General features: G+C 35.1%; 1 protein-coding gene across 1 annotated transcript in view; it reads right to left on the bottom strand.

Annotated features, from left to right (window-relative positions):
- CCDC178 (coiled-coil domain containing 178) overlaps window positions 1–25,692 on the bottom strand; it is a 462,699-nt gene that overhangs the window by 398,932 nt on the left and 38,075 nt on the right. Inside the window, exons 4-5 of the mRNA XM_074022193.1 lie at window positions 20,939–20,998; window positions 13,143–13,232 (exon numbers count right to left, since the gene is read on the bottom strand). Of these exons, the coding sequence (XP_073878294.1) occupies window positions 13,143–13,232; window positions 20,939–20,998 (150 nt within the window). The remainder of the gene's footprint in view (window positions 1–13,142; window positions 13,233–20,938; window positions 20,999–25,692) is intronic.

Below are 25,692 nucleotides of genomic sequence, written 5' to 3'. Positions count from 1 at the left end.
CCTACACCACTTTTTATTTCTCTTTATAAGAATGGATCACATTGCATTCTGCTGTTATTACATTTATGTTTTCCTGTCTATCTTCCCCATGAAATTTTCCATTCTTTCTAGAGAACAACTATATTAAGTGCCTTAAATGATTATCGAATAAATGAATAAACAAATCCTCTATAATTTTTTAAATTTTTTACCTAGCTGTAATCCGATTTTTGTTCTATTCATGAAACTTCATTCTTACATCCCACTAAGCAGTATATCAACTGCCATCCATGAAGGAGTAACTGATATGGAATTAGTTCTCCAGTTATAAGCAACTCTAAATCTGGATTTCAAAATATGAGACAACTGATTTTGGACATCGAAAAATGGGCAGTTCAAGGTTTTTATTTCTGAGAAAAGGGAAACTGATAAAGTGGAGTCCCACAATCACCAAGCTCTCTGCCAAGGGACAATTTCCCAACTACAATAAAGAGATCTGGGAGCAAAACAGAGCACAGTAATCCCGCTGAGTTGAAAAGCAAATATGAGTTTCATGGACAGTGGAAGCATCTGGAAGAAGACAGGAACTCAAGAAGAGAGCGCAATGCAGAAAGGAGCCTCAGAAACACATGTGAGAGGCCCCTCTGACATATGGCATAGAATCCCTGACCAATAACTTCTACCCAGAATGTGCAGAGAAAATTCACAACTTAATATTCAGAAAATAGGCATAAGGCTTGGACTCTTCACAAAAGACAATATACAAATGACTAATACAATGTGGAAACATGCTTAACATTGTTAGTCATCAAGAAAACGCAAATTTAACTAACAGTTCAATACAATTTCACACACACTATAATGCCTAAAATTATAAAGGTTGGCGATGTCCTGTATCAGAGAGGATATAGAACAACTGGAATTGATACATTGCTAGTGGAAATGTAAAATTGTTTAAACACTTTGGAAAACAATTTGACAATTTCTTATAAAAGTTAAACTTACCATAGGACTCAGCATTCCTCTTCTTTATATTTTCCCATGACAAATAAAAATATGTCCATAAAAAGAATTGTAGGTGAATGTTCATAATAGCTTTCTTGATAATAGTCAAAAATTGAAAAAAATCTCAAATTTCCATTAAAGGCTAAATAAATTGTGCAATATTATTGATCAATAAAAATGAACAAGCTACTGATATATGCAACAGCACGGATCAACATTAGAGACATTTTCCTGAGTCTGAAAAAGTTGGACACAAAGAAGTGGCATAATTTCATATATTTGAAATGTTAGAATGGTAAAACTAAAATCATACTGGAATTGTGGGAGTGAGTGAAAGTAATCTTGTCTATAGAGGGGGCATGAATGAACTTTCTGGAAATATGGAAATTTCTATACAGTGTTTGAGGTGGTGTTTAAATGGATGTGTATGTTTGTCAAAAGTCATTCACCTGTACACTGTAAATGAGTGGATTTTATTGCATTTAAATTGTACCGCCATACATCTGCTTTATGAAAAAGACATCTAAGCATATCCTAGTGACAGAGCTCAATAATCTTGTATCGTTCTCCTAAACTTTTTATACTACAAAACATTGTAGACAGCCCTTCCTTGAAATGTTCTTTTAATAACTTTCTCTAGCTGCTTCTTCACCTATTTATTCTCATATTACTTAAACATGACTATTTGATAAGAAATAATCTTTTCCTCTACACTTTCTCCTTTAATCATCTCCTTTAAGTGCTTAACTCTCAACTAAACAACTTTAGACTTAACCTTGTCCTGAGCTCCTTGCCAAATGTACAAATTTCCCATATCTGTCCTTCCTAGACTCCCATCCTGGCATTGAGAGTAAGGAAGGGAGGTCTGGACCTACAGAATCCTATGCAGAATGGGAGAAGCATGATAGATAAAACTAAAATGTACCCATTGAGAAGTTGGTATACCACAAACAAGGAAATACATTCACAACAGTAAACTAAAATGCCAAAGCAGAAAGACACAGAAGAAAAGGGACACATTTGTATAAATAGACATAGAGCTGGAAGGGATAAAGGAGGCATCCAGGGGAGCTCCAAGGTGGAAGGTATCTGATACAGTACAAGCAGTGAAAACGATGCCTTGTACAGAGGATCCTCAGAAATGACTTGAAAAGTAAAAGAACTGTTATTAGTAGAAGGTATCCAAGTTACTGATGGCAAATCTATACTGGTCTGCAGCAACTTCAATTCTTGCCTCCTCAGACAAAATAATTCAACTGAGAAGAATAAGGCAGAAGGACAAACCAAGGCAAGTTTCAGAACAGGAATGAAAGTTTTATTAAAAAGCTTTAGGACAGTAAGGAAAGGAAGAAAAGAAAAGAAGAAAAGTACAATCTGGATGAAGGCCAAGCGGGTGACTTGAGAAACCAAGTGCGCAGCTTGACTTATGGACTTGGATTTTATATGTTGGCATACTTCCAAGATACTGCATTACTTCTCCCCACTCCTGAGATTTTATCAGGAAGCTGCTGATGAGTTTAAGGTGTTTTTTGTTAGGGGACTGCCTTTCTCTGGCACTGGCTGTGAGCAGTTATTACTTTAGATTAATAGTTAACAACTGCTTGACCATCACCTGACAGTCACCCAAAACTCCTGGTGTGTTGAGGGAGGGGTGGGAGGAGGGGAGTGGACAGGAGGGGAGAGTCCTCTTTTGCCCTGCTCATACCTGAGAGGCTACCTATTGTAACAGAATAAGAAAGTAAAGATATTCCAAAATAAAACTTTTGATTAGCCTTCCCTCTGTCCCCAATCTATTTGGATTCTTTTTTTATTTTTTTATAATTTCTACCTTTATTTTAGATTCAGGGAATGCATATGCAAGTTTGTTACATGGCTATATTGGGTGATGCTGAGGTTTGGGGTATGATTGCTTCTGCCACCCAGATATTGAGCATAGTACATAACGGTTAGTTTTTTAACCTTTGGCCCCCTCCCTCTCTCCTCCCTACAGTAATTCCCACTGTCTATTGGTACCATCTTTATGTCCATGAGTACCCATTGTTTAGATCCCACTTATAAGTGAGAACATGAAGTATTTGGTTTTCTGTTCCTGTGCTAATTCACTTAGGATAATGGCTTCCAGTTGCATCCATGTTGCTGCAAAGAACTTGATTTCATTCTTTTTTATGACAGTATAGTATTTCATGGTATATATGTACCACATTTTCTTTATCCAGTCCACCATTGATGGACACCTAGATTGATTCTATGTCTTTGCTATTGCGAATAATGCTGTGATGAACAAATGAGTGCATTGTCTTCTTGGTAGAATGATTTATTTTCTTTTGGATATATATCCAGTAACAGGATTGCTGGGTTGAATGCTAGTTCAGCTTTTAGTTATTTGACAAATCTCCAAACTCCTTTCCATTGTGGCTGAACTAATTTACATTCCCACCAACAGTGTGTAACAATTTTCTTTTCTCTGCAGAGTTGACAGCATCTGTTGTTTTTGGCTTTTTAGTAATAGCCATTCTGACCGCTATGAGATACTATCTCATTGTGGTTTTCATTTGCATTTCTCTAATGATTAGTGATGTTGAACATTTTTTCACATGCTTGTTGGCCATGTGTACGTTTTCTTTTGAAAAGTGTTTATATCTTTTGTCCACTTTTTAATGGGGTTGTTTCATGTTTGTAACATGTTTTAAGTTCCTTATAGATTCTGGACATTAGGCTTTTGTCAGATGCATAGTTTGTGAATATTTTCTCCCATTCTGTAGGTTGTCTGTTTACTACTCTGTTGATAGTTTCTTTCGCTGTCCAAAAGGCTTTTAGTTTCATTAAATCCCACTTGTCGATGTTTTGTTTTGTTGTAATTGCTTTTCAGGACTTAGTCATTAATTCTCTCCCAAGACTGATATCCAGAATGGTGTTTCCTAGGTTCTCTTTTAGGATTCTTATAGTTTGAAGTCTTACATTTAAATCTTTAGTCTATTTTAAGTCAATTTTTGTGTATGGTGAAAGGGAGGAGTCCAATTTCAATCTTCTGCGTATGCCTAGCTAGCTATCTCAGCACCATTTATTGAACAGGGAATCCTTTCCCCATTGCTTATGTTTGTTGACTTTGACAAAAATGAGATGGATGCAGGTGTGAGGTTTTACTTTTAGGTTCTCCATTCTGTTCTATTGATCTATATATCCATTTTTTGTGGATATATAGATCCACACTAAAACAGCACCATGCTGTTTTAGTTACTGTAGCCATGTAGTATAAAGACAGGTACAATGATGACTCCAGCTTTGTTCTTTTTGGTTAGAATTGCTTAGACTGTTTCAGTTATTTTTTGGTTCTGTATGAATTTTAAAACAGTTTTTTCTAGTTCTGTAAAAAATTACATTGGTAACTTTATAGAAATAGCATTGAATATGTAGATTGCTTTGAGCCATATGGCCATTTAATTGACATTGATTCTTTCAATCCAGGAACATGGAATATTTTTCCATTTATTTGTGTCATCTATGATTTCTTTCAGCAGTGTTTTGTAGTTCTTCTTGTAGAGCTCTTTCACCTCCTGGTTAGAGGCATTCTTAGATATTTTATTATCTTGTGACTTGGAAATACATATAGAATTGCTGCTGAATTTTGTACATTAATTTTGTATTGTGAAACTTTACCACTTATGAGTTCTAGAAGCCTTTTGGTAGAGTCTTTAGGGTTTTCTAGGTATACAATCATATTGTCAGCAAAGGAACAATGACCTCTTTTTGACGTCTTCCTGTTTGGATGCCTTTTATTTCTTTTTCTCACCTGATTACTATGGCAAGGACTTCCAATACTATGTTGAATAGGAGTAGTCAGAATGGGCATGCTCATCTTCTTCCAGTTCTAAAGAGGAATGCTTCCAGCTTTGGCTCATTCGGTCTGATGCTGGCTGTGGGTCTGTCATAGATGGCTCTTATCATTTTGAGGTATATTCCTTTTATGCCTAGTTTCTTGAACATTTTTATCATAAAGTGATGTTGGATTTTATCAAAAGCTTTTCCCACATCTATTGAGATGATCATAACGCTTTTGTTTTTAATTCAATTTATATGGTGAATTACTTTACTGATTTGCATATGTTGAACCAAACCTGCATCCCAGGAATAAAGCCTTACTTGATCATGGTGAAGTAACTTTTTGATGTGCTGCTGAATTCAGTTTGCTAGTATTTTGTTGAGGATTTTAGTATTTATGTTCATCAAGGATATCAGCCTGTTATTTTCTTTTTTCATTGTGTCTTTGCAAGGTTTTGGTACCAGGGTGATGTTGGCTTTGTAGAATTAGTTTGGGAGGAGTCCACTTTGATATTATGTAATCGTTTCAGTAGGATTGGTGCCAGCCTTTCTTTGTATGGCTGGTGGAATTTAGCTTTGAATCAACTTGGTCTGGGGCTTTTGGTGGTTGGTAGGCTTATTACTACCAATTTAATTTCAGAACTCAATATTGATCTGTTCAGAGTTTCAACTTACTCCTGATTCAATCTGGTGAGACTATGTGTTTCTAGGAATTTATTCATTTCCTCCAGCTTTTTTAGTTTGTGTGACTAGAGATGTTCACAACAGTCTCTGAGGATCTTTTGTATTTCTGTGGCATCAGTTGTAATTTCACCTTTGTTGTTCTTGATTGTGCTTATTTGTGTCATACCTCTTTTTTCTTTGTTAATTTAGCTAGTGGTCTATCAATCTTGTTTATCCTTTCAAAAAACCAACTTATGGTTTAATTGATTCTTTGGGTAGATTTTTGGATCTCAATTTCATTCACTTCTATTCAATTTTAGTTATTTCTTTTCTTCTGCTAATTTTGGAGTCGTTTGTTCTTGTTTTTCCAGTTCCCCTAGGTGTAATGTTAGATTGTTAATTTGAGATCTTTCTAACTTTTGTGGTGGGCATTTTGCACTACAAAGTTTCCTCTTAATGCTGCTTTTGCTGCATCCCAGAGATCTGGGTATGTTGTGTTTTTATTTATTTTCAGATAACTTTTTTATTTCTGCCTTAATTTCACTGTTTACCCAAAAGTCATTCAGGAGCAATTTGTTTAATTTTTATGTAATTGTGTGGTTTTGAGAGATCTTGGTATTGATTTCTATTTTTATTATTTTTACATTATTTGAGACAGAGTCTTGCTCTGTTGCCCAGGCTGGAGTACAGTGGCATGATCACAACTTACTGCAGCCTTGACCTCCGGGACTCAAGTGATTCTCCCACCTCAGCCTCCCAATTAGCTGGGAATATATGCATGTGACACCATGCACAGCTAATTTTTTGTATCTTTTGTAGAGATAGGGTTTCACCATGTTGCCCCAGCTGGTTTCAAACTCCTGGACTCAAGCAATCCACCCAGACTCTATTTCTAGTTTTATTCTACTGTGGCCTGAGAGTATGGTTCATATAATTTTGATTTTTAAAAATTTATCAAGACTTGCTTAATGGCTGAGCATGTGTTCAATCTTGGAGTATGTTCCATGGGTACCAGGGGAACACGCCCCCAATATTTCAACATAGGTTCTATTTTCCATAAGTGTTGGCCGGCTGAGAAAGAGAAAGAGTACGAAGAGAGGAGTTTTACAGCTGGGCCTCTGGGGGTGACATCACATATTGGTAGGACCGTGATGCCCACCTAAGCTGCAAAACCAGCAGGTTTTTATTAAGGATTTCAAATGGGGATGGGGTATATAAACAGGGAATAGGTCACAAAGATCACATGCTCCAAAGGGCAAAAAGGAGAACAAAGATCACATGCTTGTGAGGCCAATAAAGATCACAAGGCAAAGGGCAAAATCAAAAAATATCTGCTAAGGGTCTATGCTCAGCTGTGCATGTATTGTCTTGATAAACATCTTAAACAACAGAAAACAGGGTTCGAGAGCACAGAACCGTATGACCTCAAATTTACCAGGGAGCGGTTTTTTTCCCCACCCTAATAAGCCTGAGGGTACTGCAGGAGACCAGGGCGTATTTCAGTCCTTATCTCAACCACATAAGGCAGACACTCCTAGAGCGGTCATTTATAGATGAGGACATTTGGACTGGGCTGAATTCCCTACAGTGTAGCAAGCAGCTGTGGCCAGACTGCTTCTTTAGATCCCTCCTCACTGGGCATGGACAGGGTCTCTCTGCAGGTGATCCAGCACCAGTCAGGGGCTTACAGACATAATTCTTATCTTCCTGGGAAAGAGCACTTTGGGGAAGGGGTGGCTGTGGTCTCAGGTTCAGTGGACTTAGTATTTCCTGCCTGGCTGCTCTGAAGAGATCAGCTGATCCTGACAAGGGGGATTCCCCCAGCACAGCACACCAGCTCCACTAAGGGACAGCCACTAAGGGACAGACGACCCCCTCAACTGGGACCTTGACCCCCACGCCTCCTGACTGGATGAGACCTCCCAACTAGGGTCGCCAGATACCTCATACAGGAGAGTTCTGGGTGGCATCTGGTCAGTGCCCCTCTGGGACAAAGCTTCCAGAGGAAAGAGCAGGCAGAAATCTTTGCTATTCTGCACCCTCCACTGTTGATACCCAGGCAAACAGAGTCTGCAGTGGACACCCAGCAAACTGCAGCAGATCTGCATAAGAGGGGCCTGACTATTAGAAGAAAAACACACAAAAAGCAACAACAACATCAACAAAAGAGACCCCACAAAATCCCCGTCCAAAGTTTATCAGCCTCAAAGATCAATGGTTGAAAAATCCATGAAGATGAAGAAAAGTCAATGCAAAAACACTGAAAATCCTCAAAGCTGGAATGCCTCTTCTCCTCCGAATAATCACAACACTTCTCCAGCAAGGGCACAGAATGGGGCCAATGGTGAGATGGATGAACTGACAGAAGTAGACTTCACAAAGTGGGTAATAATGAATTTCACTGAGCTAAAGGATTATCTTCTAACCCAATGCAAAGAAGCTAAAAACCATGATAAAAGATTACAGGAGCTGTTAACTAGAATAACCAGTTTAGAGAGGAATATAAATGGCCTGATGGAGCTGAAAAACACAGCACGGCAACTTCATGATGGAAACGTAAGTATCAATAGCTGAATCGACCAAGCAGAAGAGAGAATCAGAGCTTGAAGACTGTCTTGCAGAAATAAGGCAGACAAACAAGATCAGATAAAAAAGAAAGAAATTAAACAAACAAAACCTCTGAGAACTATGGGACTATGTAAAGAGACTGAACCTATGACTGATTAGAGAAACTGAAAGAGATGGGGAGGATGGAACCAAGTTGGAAAACACACTTCAGGACACCATCCAGGAGAACTTCCCCAATCTAGCAAGACAGGCCAATTTTCAAATCCAGGAAATCCAGAGAACCCCAGTAAGATATTTCATGAAAAGATTTACCCCCAAGACACATAATCATCAGATTCTCCAAGGTAAAAATGAAGGAAAAATTGTTAAGGGCAGCCAGAGAGAAAGCCAAGGTCATCCACAAAGGGCAGCCCATCAGACTAACCGTGTACCTCTCAGTGGAAACCCTAAAAGCCAGAAGAGATTGGGGGCCAACATTCAACATTCTTAAAAAAAGAAACTTCAACTCAGAATTTCATATTAGGCCAAACTAAGCTTCATAAGTGAAGGAGAAATAAAATCTTTTTTTAGACAAGCAACTGCTGAGGAATTTTGTGAACACCAGGTCTGCCTTGCAAGAGCTCCTGAAGGAAGCACTATTACTATCCACTACAAAAATACACTGAAGTACACAGAACAACAACTCTATGAAGCAACTATATTAACAAGTTTGCAAAATTAACCAGCCAGCATCATGATGACGGATTAAATTCACACATAACAATATTAACCTTAAATGTAAATGGGCTAAATGTCCCAATTAAGAAACACAGAATGGCAAACTGGATACAAAGACAGGACCCATCAGTGTGCTGTATTCAAAGAACACATCTCACATGCAAAGATGCACATAGACTCAAAATAAAGGGACAGAGGAAAATTTACCAAGCAAATTGAAAGCAGAAAAATGCAGAGGTTGCAATCACAGTTTCTGAAAAACTAGACTTTAAACCAACAAAGGTCAAAACAGATAAAGAAGGGCATTACATAATGTTAAAGGGTTCAATTCAACAAGAAGAGCTAACTATCCTAAATATATATGTACCCAATACAGGAGCCCTGAGATCCATAAAACAAGTTCTTAGAGACCTACAAAGAGACTTAGACCCCCACACAATAATAGAGGGAGACTTTAATAACCCACTGTCAGTATTAGACAGATCATTGAGAGAGAAAATTAACAAAGATCGAGGACTTGAACTCACCTCTTGACCAAGTGGACCTGATTGATATCTACAGAACTTGCCACCCAAAAAACAGGAGAATATAAATTTTTCTCAGTGCACTTACTCTAAAATTGATCACATAATTGGAAGTAAAACACTCCTCAGCAAATGCAAAATAACTGAAATCATAACAAACACTCTCTCAGACCGCAGTGCAATCAAATGAGAACTGAAGATTAAAAAGCCCACTCAAAACCACATAACTACATGGAAATTGAACAACCTGCTCTTGAATGACTCCTGGTAAATAATGAAATTAAGACAGATATCAAGAAGTTCTATGAAACAAATGAGAACAAAGCAACAATGTATCAGAATCTCTGTGATACAGCTAAAGCAGTGCTAAGTAGGAAATTTATAGCACTAAATGCCCACATCAAAAAGCTAGAAAGATCTCAAATCAACCCAACATCACAACTAAACGAACTAGAGAACAAAGAGCAAACAAACTCCAGAGCTAGCAGAAGACTAGAAATCATCAATCTCAGAGCAGAACTGAAAGAGATAAACACAAAAAAATCACTTCCAAAAAAAATCAATGAATCCAGGAGCTGTTTTTTTTTAAAAAAAAAAGAATCAATAGAATAGACTGCTAGTGAGTCTGATTTTAAAAAAAGAGAGAGAAGATCCAAATAAACACAATCAGAAATGATAAGGGGGATACCACCACTGACCCCACAGAAATACAACCATCAGAGAATACTATAAACACCTCTATGCAAATACACTGGAAAATCTACAAGAAATGGATAAATTCCTGGACACATACACCATCCCAAGACTGAACCAGGAAGAATTTGAATCCCTAAATAGACCAATAACAAGTTCTGAAATTGAGGCAGTAATAAATAGCCTACCAACTAAAAAAAGGCCTACATTCAGATGGATTTATAGCTGAATTCTATCAGAAGTACAAAGAGGAGCTGGTACCATACCTTCTGAAACTATTCAAACAATTGAAAAGGAGGGATTCCTCCCTAACTCATTTTATGAGGCCAGTATCATCCTGACACCAGAGATACAACAACAACAACAACAACATAAACTTCAGGCCAATAACCCTGATGAACATCTATGCAGAAATCTCAGTAAAGTACTGGCAAACCAAATTCAGCAGCACATCAAAAAGCTTATCCACCATGATCAAGTCTGCTTCATCCCCGGGATGCAAGGCTGGTTCAACATATGCAAATCAATAAATGTAATTAATCATGTAAACAGAACTAAAGACAAAAACCACATGATTATCTCGATAGATGCAGAAAAGGCCTTTGATAAAATTCAACACCCCTTCATGTAAATAACTCAATAAGTGAGATATTGAAGGAATATCCCTCAAAATAATATGTGCTATTTATCACAAACTCACAGTCAGTATCATACTAAACAGGCAAAAATGGGGAGCATTCCCCTTGAAAATGGGTACAAGACAAGGATGCCCTCACTCACCACTCTTATTCAACATAGTGTTGGAAGTTCTGGCCAGGGCAATCAGGCAAGGTAAAAAATAAAGGGTTTGCAAATAAGAAGAGAGGAATTCAAATTGTCTTTGTTTGAGGATGACATGATCTATATCTAGAAAACCCCATCAACTCAGCCCAAAAGCTTCCTAAGCTGATAAGCAACTTTAGCAAAGTCTCAGGATATAAAATCAATGTGCAGAAATCACAAGCATTCCGGTACACCAACAACAGACAGGCAGAGAGCCAAATCATGAATGAACTCCCATTCACAATTGCCACAAAGAGAATAAAATACCCAGGAAAACAAGGGAAATGAAGGACCTCTTCAATGAGTAATACAAACCACTGCTCAAGGACATCAGAGAGGATACAAGCAGATGGAAAAGTGTATCATGCTTATGGATAGGAAGAATCAATATCATGAAAATGACCATACTGCCCAAAGCAATTTATAGATTCAACACTATTTCCATTAAACTACCACTGACATTCTTCAAAGAATTAGAAAAAACTATTTTAAAATTCACACAGAACCAAAAAAGACCTCACATAGCCAAGACAATCCTAAGCAAAAAATAAAACAAACCTGGAAGTATCATGCTGCCTGACTTCAAACTATACTATAAGGCTACAGTAATCAAAACAGCATGGAACTGGTACAAAAATAGGCACATAGACCAGCAGAACAGAATAGAGAACTCAGAAATAAAAACACACATCTACAACCATTTGATCTTTGACAAGCTTGACAAAACAAGCAATGGGTAAATGATTACCTATTTAATAAATGGTGCTGGGAGAACTGGTTAGCCATATGCATTAAACTGAAACTGGATCCCCTCTTTATACCTTATACAAAAATCAACCCAAGATTAAAGACTTAAATGTAAAACCCAAAACTATAAAAACCCTAGAAGAAAATCTAGCCAATACCATTCAGGACATAGGCATGGGGAAAGACCTTATGATGAAATCGCCAAAAGCAATTGAAACAAAAATCAAAATTGACAAATGGGGTCTAATTAAACTACAGAGCTTCTGCACAGCAAAAGAAAGTATCATTAGAGCGAACAGACAACTTACAGAATGGGAGAAAATTTTTGCAATCTATCCATCTGACAAAGGTCTAATATCCAAAATCTACAAGGAACTTAAGCAAATTTACAAGAAAACAACAACCCGTTAAAAAAATAGGCAAAGGATATGAACAGACACTTCTCAAAAAAAAAGGCACACGTGTGGCCAACAAATATATTTTAAAAAGGTCAACATCGCTGATCATTAGAGAAATGCAAATCAAAACTACAATGAGATACCATCTCATGCCAGTCAGAATGGCAATTATTAAAAAGTCAAGAAACAACAGATGCTAGTGAGGTTGCAGAGAAATAATTCTTTTACACTGTTGGTAGGAGCATAAATTAGTTCAATCACCGTGGAAGACAGTGGCAATTCCTCAAAGATTTAGAACTAGAGATACCATTTGACCCAGCAATCCCATTACTGGGTATACAACCTAAGGAGCATAAATCATTCTATTATAAACATACATGCATGAGTTATGTTCATTGCAGCACTATTCATAATAGCAAAGACATGGAGTCAACCCAAATGTCCATCAATGATAGACTAGATAAAGAAAATGTGGTACATATACACCATGGAATATTATGCAGCCATAAAAAGGAACGAGATCATGTCCTTTGCAGGGACATGGATGAAGCTGGAAGCTATTATCCTCAGCAAACTAACGCACGAACAGAAAACCAAACACTACATGTTCTCACTTGTAAGCTGAACAATGAGAGCACATGGACACAGGGAGGGGAAGAACACTTACTGGGGCCTGCAGGGGGAGGGCGGGGTGGGGGAAAGCATTAGGGAAAAGAGCTAATGCATGTTGGGCTTAATACTTAGGTGATGGATTGACCATGGCATGTGTTTACCTATGTAAGAAACCTGCACATCCTGCACATGTACCCTGGAACTTAAGAAAATAAAACAAAATGATTATTTAAAAAATGAAAAATACACCCCCAAAACATCTGTCTTCTTTTTATTCTAAGAAACATGTCCTCAATGAACTGTAAATGTTCTATCTAGAACAGGCCAGTCACAGCTTGGGTGGTTAAGAATTTATTTTAAAATTCATACATTTCTGAAATTATATAACAATCATAAACTCAGATTTTATGTTAACAATATACTATTGATACAATATACTACCTTATATCTTTACTATTATATATCTTTACTATGTTAACTATTAAGGATATGCAGGATTTAGTTCAAAATAGAAATAGTATTGACATCATAAACTAATGAGGGAGTATAAATATAGCTTATATAGTTTACTATATGATTTACGTTCAGTCCTCACCTTCAGTATTTGTCATTTTACTTTCATGAAAACTTTCACTGTTCTCCTTAGAGGCTCCATATAGAACCAAACTCTGAGACGTGGCATTGTCTTTTAAAAAGAAAAAACACATATTTTAGTGAGTAGTTAATATTATAGAAAATTTTAAAATTAGCCGGGCGCGGTGGCTCAAGCCTGTAATCCCAGCACTTTGGGAGGCCGAGGCGGGTGGATCACGAGGTCAGGAGATCGAGACTATCCTGGCTAACATGGTGAAACCCCGTCTCTACTAAAAATACAAAAAAAACTAGCCGGGCGTGGTGGCGGGCGCCTGTAGTCCCAGCTACTCGGGAGGCTGAGGCGGGAGAATGGCGTGAACCCGGGAGGCGGAGCTTGCAGTGAGCCGAGATCACGCCACTGCACTCCAGCCTGGGAGACACAGCGAGACTCCGTCTCAAAAAAAAAAAAAAAAAAAAAAAAAAAAAAAAATAAGCACCACCATGTAAAAACTATGTTACAGAAGTGCTCTCCTTAAAAGAAAAACTATGATACAAATATTAATCAAAACCCACAGTATAATATCTTCAGATATTTTCTCTCTGCTCTTCAATTGATTTGACTCTTTCATAAGAAGGTATTCAAAATAGCATGAGACTGTTAAAAACAAATAGGTAAGTCATTATGTGTTGATATAGAATGTATCCAGGATACACTATATGAAAATTAGCAAGGCAGAGATTTGTGTGTAAGCTTTGTCACCTTTTTTTAAAAATGAGATGTGTGTGTGTGTGTGTGTATATATATACACACACATATATATATCTTAACTATGTTAACTATTGATATGTAGGATTTACTTACAATTATATATCCTGTATAAGTTATGTAGGATTTATAATTATAAATACATAAGATATGTAGGATTTATAATTGCTAGATTAAGAGACTGTTGTTTTTAGAAAGAGGACAGGTAGAGAGAGGGGAAATGTTTTATTTTACAATCTCTGAAGAAGTGTTTCAAAATTCTAAAATATAAAAATATGTTATCATTTATTTGACATTTTCTTATAAAGCTAAATATATCTACACTACAATGCAGCAACTCCAGTCCTAAGCTTTTAACAAACAGAAATGAAAGTATAGGTCCACAGAAATATTATCCCAGGCCATTTATATAGCTTTATTCATAACAGTGAAAACTGGCAACAACCTAAATGTCCATCAGCAGAAAAATAGATTTAAATAAATACTCTGTAGTTATGCAATAATATAATGTGGACCAGTGAGAAAGAATGAGCTGCAAATACATGGAGTAATATTGGTGAATCTCAAAAATATATTGATATATTTAATTTCATTATTATGAGGTCCAAGAAAAAGACGAAAGTAAGCTATGGTGATAAAAATCAAAATAACAGTTGCCTATAGTAGGCGAGAAACTTTCAGGGGTGTTGGAAATTTTTTCTAGCTTGAATGGCATGGTAGTTACATTTATGTATGCACTTATCAAAATGCATTAAATTATAAATTTTAGATGGCATTTTCTTGTATGTATGCTATAAAATAAAAAAGTGTTTTACTCTAAAACCATCAAAATATTTTTATATATTATAAATACATACATACATACATATATAAATATAAGGTTTAAACGCTTGCAGAATAACTTATGTTAATATATACTAACAGTTACAGATAGAATACTTATGTTAAAGCTCACTAAAGCATTAAAGAAAGCATAAAAGGCAAAAGTAAGTTTATAGCAAAAATATTCAATAGGAAATTGTTCGAAACATGTAAAAATGATAAAAGATAGTGCTAATCAAATAACTATAATATATAAATGACTAAATTTACCCAAAAAGAACCAATTATAAAATAATACAGAAAAAAATTATAAATAAAATACATACAATTATTTTCTGAAAAAGAAAACTTGATGTGACTAAATATGAACAAATCTAGAACTTAAGCTCAACAACACCGAGAGTTATTACTTTACAATTGAAGTTATAGATAATAATAAAAAAATCTATATGTGTGTAATAAAACAGCACATTATATTAGAAAAAAAATCTTATTTTTTAACATAAAGAGAAATTTAGAGAAAAAATATAGAGGAAAAATCTAAATAACTGCCATTTATCTGTGGCATATGAAGTTCAGAATAACAAAATGACATACAGGATGTGATGAACACAATAAGGTAATACTGATATACAGATTACAAATCACAAAAAGATACAGATTATATCATTTTAAAGGTAGTAAAAGTAGGTATCTTAGACAACAATAATTCAAAAAAATTTAATAAGTAGAAACTAGCTGCACTATATAATTAATCTACTGTACAATTAGAAATTTGTCACATAAAGTTAATTCAAAGGTATTTGGAAATTTAATGTATATTTCCAAATAACAAATATGTCAAGGAAGAATTCCATGTCATACAAAATACGTATTAAAAAGGAAACACTTTGTAAAGAAATGTTAATGTGTTTAAAACAGAAATACATTCAGAACTTAAATGTTTAATTATAAATAACATTTAAAATACTGGTAAAAGTGAAGTATATATGTGTACTAAGACATTAAAGGGAAACATAGGAAATAAATAAGTTTTTTTTTTTTTTCTGAAGTGGAGTCTTGCTCTGTTGCCAGGCTGGAGTGCAATGGCGTGATCTCGGCTCACTGCAACCTCCGACTCCTGGTTCAAGTGATTCTCCTGCCTCGGCCTCCCAAGTAGCTGGGACTACAGGTGCGCGCCACCATGCCTGGATAATTTTTTGTATTTTTAATAGAGATGGGGTTTTGTCATGTTGGCAAGGCTGGTCTCAAACTCCTGACCTCAGGTGATTTGCTCACCTTGGCCTCCCAAAGTGCTGGCATTATAGGCGTGAGCCACCATGCCTGGCCAGAAATAAATAATTCTAAAACTGTAAAAAAGTCTCCTTTATATATCAGCCACTCCAACCCACAGAGGCTTGTTTACTATAGAGCACTAGAAGCAAATGTCCTGTTTTCCAAGCTGCTGAGCTTCTGGCATTGTAACCACAACTTCAGTCCCCTTCTCTAATCACTTCCTTCAGACTCTGTGATGACGAGATGAGGTTTTCCCATAATTAAGACCTCAGTATTATCTTTGAACTTTAGTTTTACTCTAATCTTCAGACGGATGTTCCCACAACTTGCCTGAGTCTTGATGACTCCAATCCCTACATTCAGTACCCCAACCAGTGATTTGGGGAGTTTGCAATGTAGCAGTTTTGTGGTATGTTCAGAGTATTAAAAGAATAAAGTTTCCACAATCAAATTCTTGTGTAAGTCAGAGGCTGACACAAAAGAATCAGAATTGTGTAAACCTAACACATGATTCTTTAAAAAGAAGAATTAAAAATATAGAATTGGAAAGCTGGGCATGGTGGCATGCACCTGTAGTCCCAGTTACTCCAGAGGCTGAGGCAGAATGATCACTTGAGCCCAGGAGTTCAAAGCTGCAATGAGCCATGACTGTGTCACTGCACCCCAACCTGAGCAACAAAGCAAGACCCTCTCTCTAAAAAATAAATAAAACTGGAAATATTAAGTGCAAATAACACAAAATCAACAAAATTTCATACACTATAAAACTGTGTTAAAATTAATTTGAAAGTTTAAAAGAAAATTAATGCATCAGTTACTTGAAAAGTCACCATGCCATTCTCGCTCCCATGGTAATCCAGTAGAAAGCATCATGGTCTTCCCATGAATAATTTCTCAAAATCAATAAGGAGCACAGAGTGAATCAAACACAAAAGAAAAGTGGACACCACAACTCAAGATTGGTTATCAGTAGGCAACTAACGTTACAATTTTCTTGTGTGTACTTCCAGATACTTTATACCTATGAGAATATTTCATATGTATGCCTTATTTTATGCTTTAGTGAGCTTTAACGTATATTCTATCTGTAACTGTTAGTATATGTTAACATAAGTCATTCTGCAAGCATTTAAACCTTATGTATGTATGGTATATGTATTTATAATATATAAAAATGTTTTAATGGTTTTAGAGTAAAACACTACTTTTTATTTTATAGCATACATACAAGAAAATGCCATCTTAAATTTATAATTTAATGCATTTTGATAAGTGTGTACATAAATGTAACTACCATGACATCCAAGCTAGAAAAAATTTCCATCACCCCTGAAAGTTTCTCGCCTACTATAGGCAACTGTTATTTTGATTTTTACCACTATAGTTTAGTTTTGTCTTTTTCTTGGACCTTGTAATAATGAAATTAAATGTATCAAGTATGTTTTATCTGACTTTGTTCAATATATTTTTGAGATTCACCAATGTTACTCCATGTATTTGCAGCTCATTCTTTTTCACTGGTCCACATTATATTATTGCATAACTACAGAGTATTTATTTAAATCTATTTTTCTGCTGATGGACATTTAGGTTGTTTTCAGTTTTCACTGTTATGAATAAAGCCATATAAATGGTCTGGGATAATATTTTTGTGGACCTATGCTTTCATTTCTGTTTGTTAAATGAGTGTGTACATAAGTATATGCATATATATAAAATATATATAAAGAGACACATATACATACATTTCTTTCATTCTCAGGACGGAGAGATTCCCTATCAATTTTAAACCATAGTGCAAATTCAACTTTATATTTCAAGTTGTTAGAAAATTTTTTTTTCACACACTAAGATCAGTCACATCAGGATACATCTTAAAATTCAAGGTTGGTATGTGTAATAGTTTAATTGGTAGTTTTTTACTTCTTAGAAGTTTATAACATAATGGTAAATTATACACCTAGAATTATATTACATTACATAAAACATCAGTTTCATGGTATCTTGTAGGATAAATTTACCATAATTTATTAAACCAATGAGGATGAAAAAATCTCAAATTAAAGTTAGAATGACTAATATTTATTGAATATATACATGACAGTTGACTTCAACATATTTATTATACTATGATACTTAATCTTTACAATAACACACATTAATTTTCATTTTACACATGAGTAAAATGTGGCCCAGAAAGGTAATGAACCAAACCAGGTTGACAAAGTTAGTAAGTGATAGAACTAAAATTTAAACTTTGTTTCTAGTTCCAGTCTTTAAACTATACTAGCACTCTTTAAAACCTGTTAATATATAATTCCAAGAGATTCTTGTAAGTATGGAAAGATGCAGTTCTATACTCAAATAACATATTACTTAAGAAGGTTTTTTCATTGCAAGACTTGTTAGAGTTTTCAAAGTGTTTTCATCAAAAGAACCTTCAAGAAAAATATAAATTATATAAAATTTCTCAGTTTTATTTTACCTCAGAATTATTTTTTCCCTAAGCATATCTTGGAATATATATTAAATAGCACACTCTTTGAATATGTACTAAAGCACATTATCTCCCAAATTTGGGAAGAAATAAAACTCAGAAGAGGATTAAACTTGTTAAATTATATAAACCAGAAAAATTCCTCTTATTATAAATGCATAATTCAATACACAATAATACTATATATAACACATATTTCTTGGAATGGCAGGCTAGGTTTATCAGATCTACTTTTCCACTGAAAATAGGATTTTATATATATATATATATATATATACACACACACATATATGAACGAGATAGTTACAAACTACTAGGACAAAAATATAAAGAAGAGCAGAAACTATACTTTTAAGTGGAGCACAGGATGCAAAATGACATTTGACACAAAAGTCATTGACAATTCCTAGAAAGTTTGGGCTGGGTTTGATGACTTATAAGTTTTACAAAATAAAAAGACAACCTAGTCTCAGGGTCCATAGACAAAATGTAAGTGATTTGTGAAATTGGATGGGGAAAAAATTACTCGAGTTTCAAAATATTTCTGTACCTCTTATAATATATTTAAAATATAATTTTAATGACAAATAATAAAAATATAATTTTCATTCAGAGAGTATAAGCTTCAATAGGCTTCAAAAGGGTCTATAGCACAAAAAAATTAGAATGCCTTAATTCCCAACTAAATTGTAAAACTCATTTTAAGTTTGGATAGCAAATGGCTACAGCCTCAGAGTAAAGGTTAACCAGAAATAATGACCCCAATGGCCTCTACCAGAACTCAAGACATTGTAGAGATATTTTCTCTGAGTATACACTAAACATACAAAAATAAAAACAAAAGCAGAGAACCTCACCCCTGTGACATTAAAACTTTGGCTGTTCATCACTGAAATTTGCAGATTGAGTTTTCAACATTGGACATTCCATCGAAGCCTCTATGCTTGAAGTTGTTTTAAGTTTGTGCCATATTGGTACAGCACTATGTTCCTGACAGAAGCAAAAACAAGTATACTCTGGAAGAAGTCATTTGTATTTTAAGCATCATGGAATACCCATGAATAATTTTTCAAAAGCAATAAGGAGTACAGAGTCAAAGTAATCAAACACAAAAGAAAGGTAACATACAAAATCAGTTCCAAGTGGATTGAAAATCTAAGTGTAAAAGTCAAAACTCCAAAATGCTTAGAAGATGATTTGGACAAATATCTGCATGACCTTAGACTAGGATTTCCTTGAATAATACGTAAAAAGCTTTGACTTGAAAAAATAATAAGAATGCTTGTGCATCAAAAGGCAATATAAATAGATTAAAAATAAAAGGCATAAATGTAAAAAAAATTAGTTAAATATATGACTGATTTAGAACTAGTATTCATACTATACAAGAAATTCCTAAAAATCAATGTGAAAAAAGACAAACGACTCATTAGAAAATCAGAACAAAGATACGGTCAATTTGCAAAAGTGGAACTCAAAATGCCAAAAAAGCACATGAAAAAATTTTCAACATCAGTAATAATCAGGGAAATTTAAATTGAAACCACAATAAGACATTGCTACATAGTGTGGGGATTGTCAATACTTTAAAAGTCTAACAATGTCATGTGGTAGGAAGAAAATGGAGCAACTTGAATATTCCTACACTGTTATGTCACTGTAAATTCATGTCATTACTTTGGAACATAATTTGGCATTATCACATAATGTCAATGACAGATATACCATATACTTATCAGTTCTGCTGATAGGTATGCCTTAGAGAAACACAGGATATATGTACAAGGATGTTTTTAGGAGCATTATTCAAAATAACAAAAAATGTAATGAATGGTATTGGACAATGGTACAGCAAAATGGATGAAAGCCACAAACTACACTGAGCAAAAACGGTAACAACAAGGATGAAGATAACAAGTAATGTTGAACAAAGGCAGCAACATACATATATTAACTCAGTTTAATTTCAATTAACAAGCATGCAAAATTAAATTATATCTTTAGGGATGCATACATATGGAACCCTACAGTTAAAATTAAAAAGAAAAGGAAATTAGCACCACAAAAGCCCAGGTAGTGGAGGGCATAAAGTATTATTCAGGAGAGTACAGGGAGACCATCTGAAACGCCGGGCATGTCTATGTGTGGAATGAGTGAAGGTGACACAGATGTTTCCTCATAATCATTTATGAAAAAACCCACAGATTAAGTTTGAACACTCTTAAGTATGCATTACTCAAAATGAAAAAGGGAACACAGGAAATGGAGTATATAACATACACTAGCAATAGATAAGTATTTTTTTAAAGAAGTGTTACAATTATATTCACTGACAGAACATCAATTAGGAAGAACAGAAGAATGCCTGAAATTATTTTCATGCTTATAATTTTTTGAAAAACAGTAATATGTGACAGAAAAAAAGAGATAAAAATTATATATAGTAGCTTTTGGATACCTTCATTTGTCTTTGACCATGCCTTTTCTCTGAGAGCCTTTACTTCCTGACATGTTAAACCTATAAAAGGTAAAATAAAATAAGTAAAATATTTGCTTCCTGAGTCAAATACTCTGCCCTATATTGCACTAGTAAGGGTACAGGAAGAAAATAAGCATCAGAATAAAGACATATATGCTAAATTACATAAGAAAGGGCTGAGGGGGTAAGTAGAAGAGAAAGACAAAGTTTGATGGTGTTTCTCTGCAAAAGGGTGTTTGATAGAAAACACTGTGGAAGGAAATGGGAGGTCATCATGGGTGACATTCTGGGATGATAAATAGATTCACAATTTTAATAGAAGCTTTCTGTGTAATTTCTCGGTTTAGTGTTCAAGAGAACTTAAATGAAGGTTTAATCTAATTTCCAACGTTATATTATATATGGATTTAAAAAATCCAACAGTATGGTAAGATTGGCCTTGTGACATAGCCCAGTTTATTGAAAAAACACAATACATGAAGAAAGATAAATGCAATTATTTATGCATGTCATAACTGCATCTCTAGAAAATCCTCAGTACAAAATCAAACTGATTAAAGAGAGTTTACATATGTCACAAATAATATAGCATGATTTTTATAAAAGACAGCATTGCCAACACCAATGACATAAAAATAAACCCTAAAGACATATCACTATAGTTACAAAAGTATAACCTATGTAGGAACATATTTAATAATTATATCTAGGCTTTAAAAAAATTTTGGTAGTATAAAACGTAACTAGAACATAAAAAAATGTTGAAACAAACAAGAATGTAAATTCTGGTTCACATTAGGAATATAAACATTGTAAAAGTATCTCTTTTTTCCAGTTTAATAACCCATAAAAATATTAGGCCTATTTTATTTGTGACTCAATAATTATTTTTAAATTTTAAAAATGAGCAATAATATCAAAAAATCTAAAAATCATGGCAAATATGTGCACGTATTTGTAGTGGAGAGAGGGCCTTGTCCTTTAAATATCTGAATATGTCTAATATTCTAAGGATATATTTCAAAGACTTGCAAGAAATAAATGTGTAGATCAATGAAAAGAAACAGTTTCTTCTCTATACAAAAACAGACATATGAAAATAAATTATATTCCATAAGATATGATACCCACAAAAATTAAAAATTTTAAAAAGCTATCAGATAATTTTACAAATATTTTAGGTATCTCAAAGAATTCTTTTAAAAAATTTAGATTCACACTAGAAAATCTACAATTTACAATTATAAAATTGAGATTTGTGCTAATAGAAAATCATCATATGAAATGCAAAAACAGAATATCCCAAAGTTCAGCATTCATAACGATTTTCCTAAATTACCAAGATAAATTATGACGTCTCTCTCCTTCAACACACAAGTTTCATGAGGGCAGGGAGTATATCTACTTACAGCCACTGTACTTCTGGCAAGTAGCAAAGAACCCCAGACATAGTAAGTGTTAATACATTATTTACTGAATGAAAAACACAGTAACAGGAGGAATGAGGGAACACATTAGAGTGAAATAATGACCACACCAAGAATACAAGCATACTTCCAAGATATTGTAAGTTCAGTTCTAGACAACTGCAATAAAGTGAGTCATACAAAGTGTTTGGTCTCTAAAAGCATAGAAAAGTTATATTTATACTATACTGTAGTCTATTAAGTATGTGATATTATATCTAAAACAATAAAATATTTCTAAACATTGTCTAAATATTGTTTAGGTCTAAACCATAAAAAGATACTTTAATTAAAAATATTTAGTTTTAAAAAGTTAATGATTGGCCAAGGTGGGTGGATCACCTGAGGTCAGGAGTTTGAGACCAGCCTGACCAACAAGGTGAATCTCTGTCTTTACTAAAAATGCAAAAATTAGCTGGGCTAATTTAGCTGGTGGCAGGCACCTATAGTTCCAGCTACATGGGAGGCTGAGACAAGAGAATTGCTTGAACCTGGGAGGCGGGGGTCGCACTGAGCCTAGATCATGCCATTGCACTCCAGCCTGGGCAACGGAGCAAGACTGTCTTAAAAAAAAAAAAAAAAAAAAAAAGTTAATGATCATGTGAGCCTTCAGCAAGTCATAATCTTTTCACTGATGGAGGGTCTTGTCTCAATGTTGATGGTTGCTGACTGATCAAGGTGGTGGTTGCCAAAGGTGGGAGTGTCTGTGGTTATTTCTCAAAGTAGGACAATGAAGTTTTCCTCATGGATTAACTCTTCCTTTTACAAAAGATTTCTTTGTACCATGTGATGCTGTTTGATAGCATATTATGCAGAGTAGAACTTCTTTCAAAATGGAAGCCAATCCTCTCAAACCCTGTTGTTAATTTATCAATTATGTTTATGCAGTATTCTAAATCTTTTGTTGTCATTTCAACAATGTCTACAGTATCTTCAACAGGAATAGAGTTCATCTTATGAAACCACTTTTTTTGCCCATTCCCAAGAAGCAACTTATCATCCATGAAACTTTTATCATGAGATTGCAGCAATTCAGTCACATATTCAGGCTCCACTTCAAATTCCAGTTCTCTTGCTCTTTCCACTTCTTCAGTAATTTCCTCCACTGAAGCCTTGAATCCCTCAAAGTCATCCAGGAGAGTTGAAAGCAACTTCTTCCAAATTCCTCTTAATGGTATTTTGACCTTCTCTCATGAATCATGAATATTCTCAATGGTATACACTTTCCTCAAGGTTTTTTATTTATTTTACCCAGATCCATCACAGGAGTCACTATCTATGGTAGCTACAGCTTTATGAAATGCATTTCTTAACTAATAAAACTTGAAAGTTAAAATTACTCCTTGATCCACAGGCTGCAGAGTGGATATTGTGTTAGCAGGTATGAAAACAACATTAATCCCCTTGTACATCTCCATTTCAGCTCTTTTTTTTTTTTTTTTTTTTTTTTTGAGATGGAGTCTCGCTCTGCCGCCCAGGCTGGAGTGCAGTGGCCAGATCTCGGCTCACTGCAAGCTCTGCCTCCCGGGTTCACGCCATTCTCCTGCCTCAGCCTCCTGAGTAGCTGGGACTACAGGCGCCCACCACCTCGCCCGGCTAGTTTTTTGTATTTTTTAGTAGAGATGGGGTTTCACCGTGTCAGCCAGGATGGTCTCGATCTCCTGACCTCGTGATCCGCCCGTCTCGGCCTCCCAAAGTGCTGGGATTACAGGCTTGAGCCACCGCGCCCGGCCTCCATTTCAGCTCTTGGATGTATATGTTGTCAGAGGAAGTAATATTTTAAAGAAATCTTTTTTTTTTTTTTTTTTTTTGAGCAGTAGGTCTCAACAGTGGGCTTAAAACATTCGGTAAACCAAGGTACAAACAGATGTACTATCATTTAGGCTTTGTTGGTTCATTTATAGCACACAGGCTGAGGAGATTTAACATAATTCTTAAAGGCCCTAGGATTTTGGGGAAGGTAAATAAGCATTAACTTCAGTCACCAGTTGCATTAGTTTCTGACAAAAAGACTCAGCTTGTCCTTTCAAGCTTGGAAACCAGGCATTTATTTCTCCTCTCTAGCAATAAAAGTTCTAGATGGCATCTTCTTCTGATAAAAGGCTGTTTTGCCTACATTGAAAATCTGTTGTTCAGCACGTCCACCTTCATCAATTAACTTAGCCAGATTTTCTGGATAACTTGCTGCTTCACTGTGTACTTTTATTCTATGGAGATGACTTTTTTCCTTAGACTTCATGAACCAACTTCTGCAAACTTCCAACTTTCCTTCTGCAGCCTCTTCACCTCTCTTAGCCTTTACAGAATTGAATAGAGTTAGGGCCTTGCTCTTGATTAAGCTTTTGTTTAAGGGAATGTTGTGTCTGGTTTGATATTCTATGCGGACCACTAAAACTTTCTTCATATCAGCAACAAGGGTATTTTGTTTTCTTATCATTCATATGTTCACTGGAGTAGCACTTTTAATTTCCTTCAAGAACTTTTCCTTTGCATTTACAACTTGGCTAACAGCTCGGCACAAGAGACTATGCCTTCAGTCTATCTCAGCTTTCAACATGCCTTTCTCACTAAGTTTAAATATTTCTAGCTTTTGATTTAAAGTGAGAGACACATAATTCTTCCTTCCCCTTGAACTCTTAGAGGGCATTGTAAGGTTACTAATGGCCTAAGTACAATATTGTTGTGTCTCAGGGAACAAAGAGGCTACAGGAGAGAGAAAGAGATGTGGGGCACAGACAGTGGAACAGTAAGAACACATGCAACATTTATTGATTAAGTTAGTGTTATATGTGTGTAGTTCATGTTACAACAAAACAATTACAATAGTAACAACAGACACCACTGATCACAGGTCACCATAACAGATAGAAAAATAATGAAAAAGTTTTTGAAATATTGCAGGAAATATTAAAATGTCACACACATACATGAAGTTTTTCTACATGTTGTTAGAAAAATGCTGCCAATAGACTTGCTGGAAGCAGGGTTGCCACAAACCTCAAATTAAAACAAAACAAAACAAAACAAAACACAGGATCTGTAAAGTGCAATAAAGTGAAGTGCAATAAAATGAGATGTGCCTATAGTCAGTTTCTACAAAGAGCTGCACAAGAAACAGACCCTGAAAAACATTGGTTCAAATAAATTCATGCTCTAATTCATGTTTCTGCCTTGGTGGATAACTGTATTGTTACACAATATTCCAGGAACAAAATTCCAACAGCATGTGCTCATCAAAACCACTCTATCAGCAAACAAATTTTCTAA

The sequence above is a fragment of the Macaca fascicularis genome, chromosome 18 (assembly GCF_037993035.2).
Source record: "Macaca fascicularis isolate 582-1 chromosome 18, T2T-MFA8v1.1".
Lineage (NCBI taxonomy): Eukaryota > Metazoa > Chordata > Mammalia > Primates > Cercopithecidae > Macaca > Macaca fascicularis.
The sequence above is the reverse complement of the archived record's forward strand: the minus strand, read 5'-3'. Positions and strand labels throughout refer to the sequence as shown.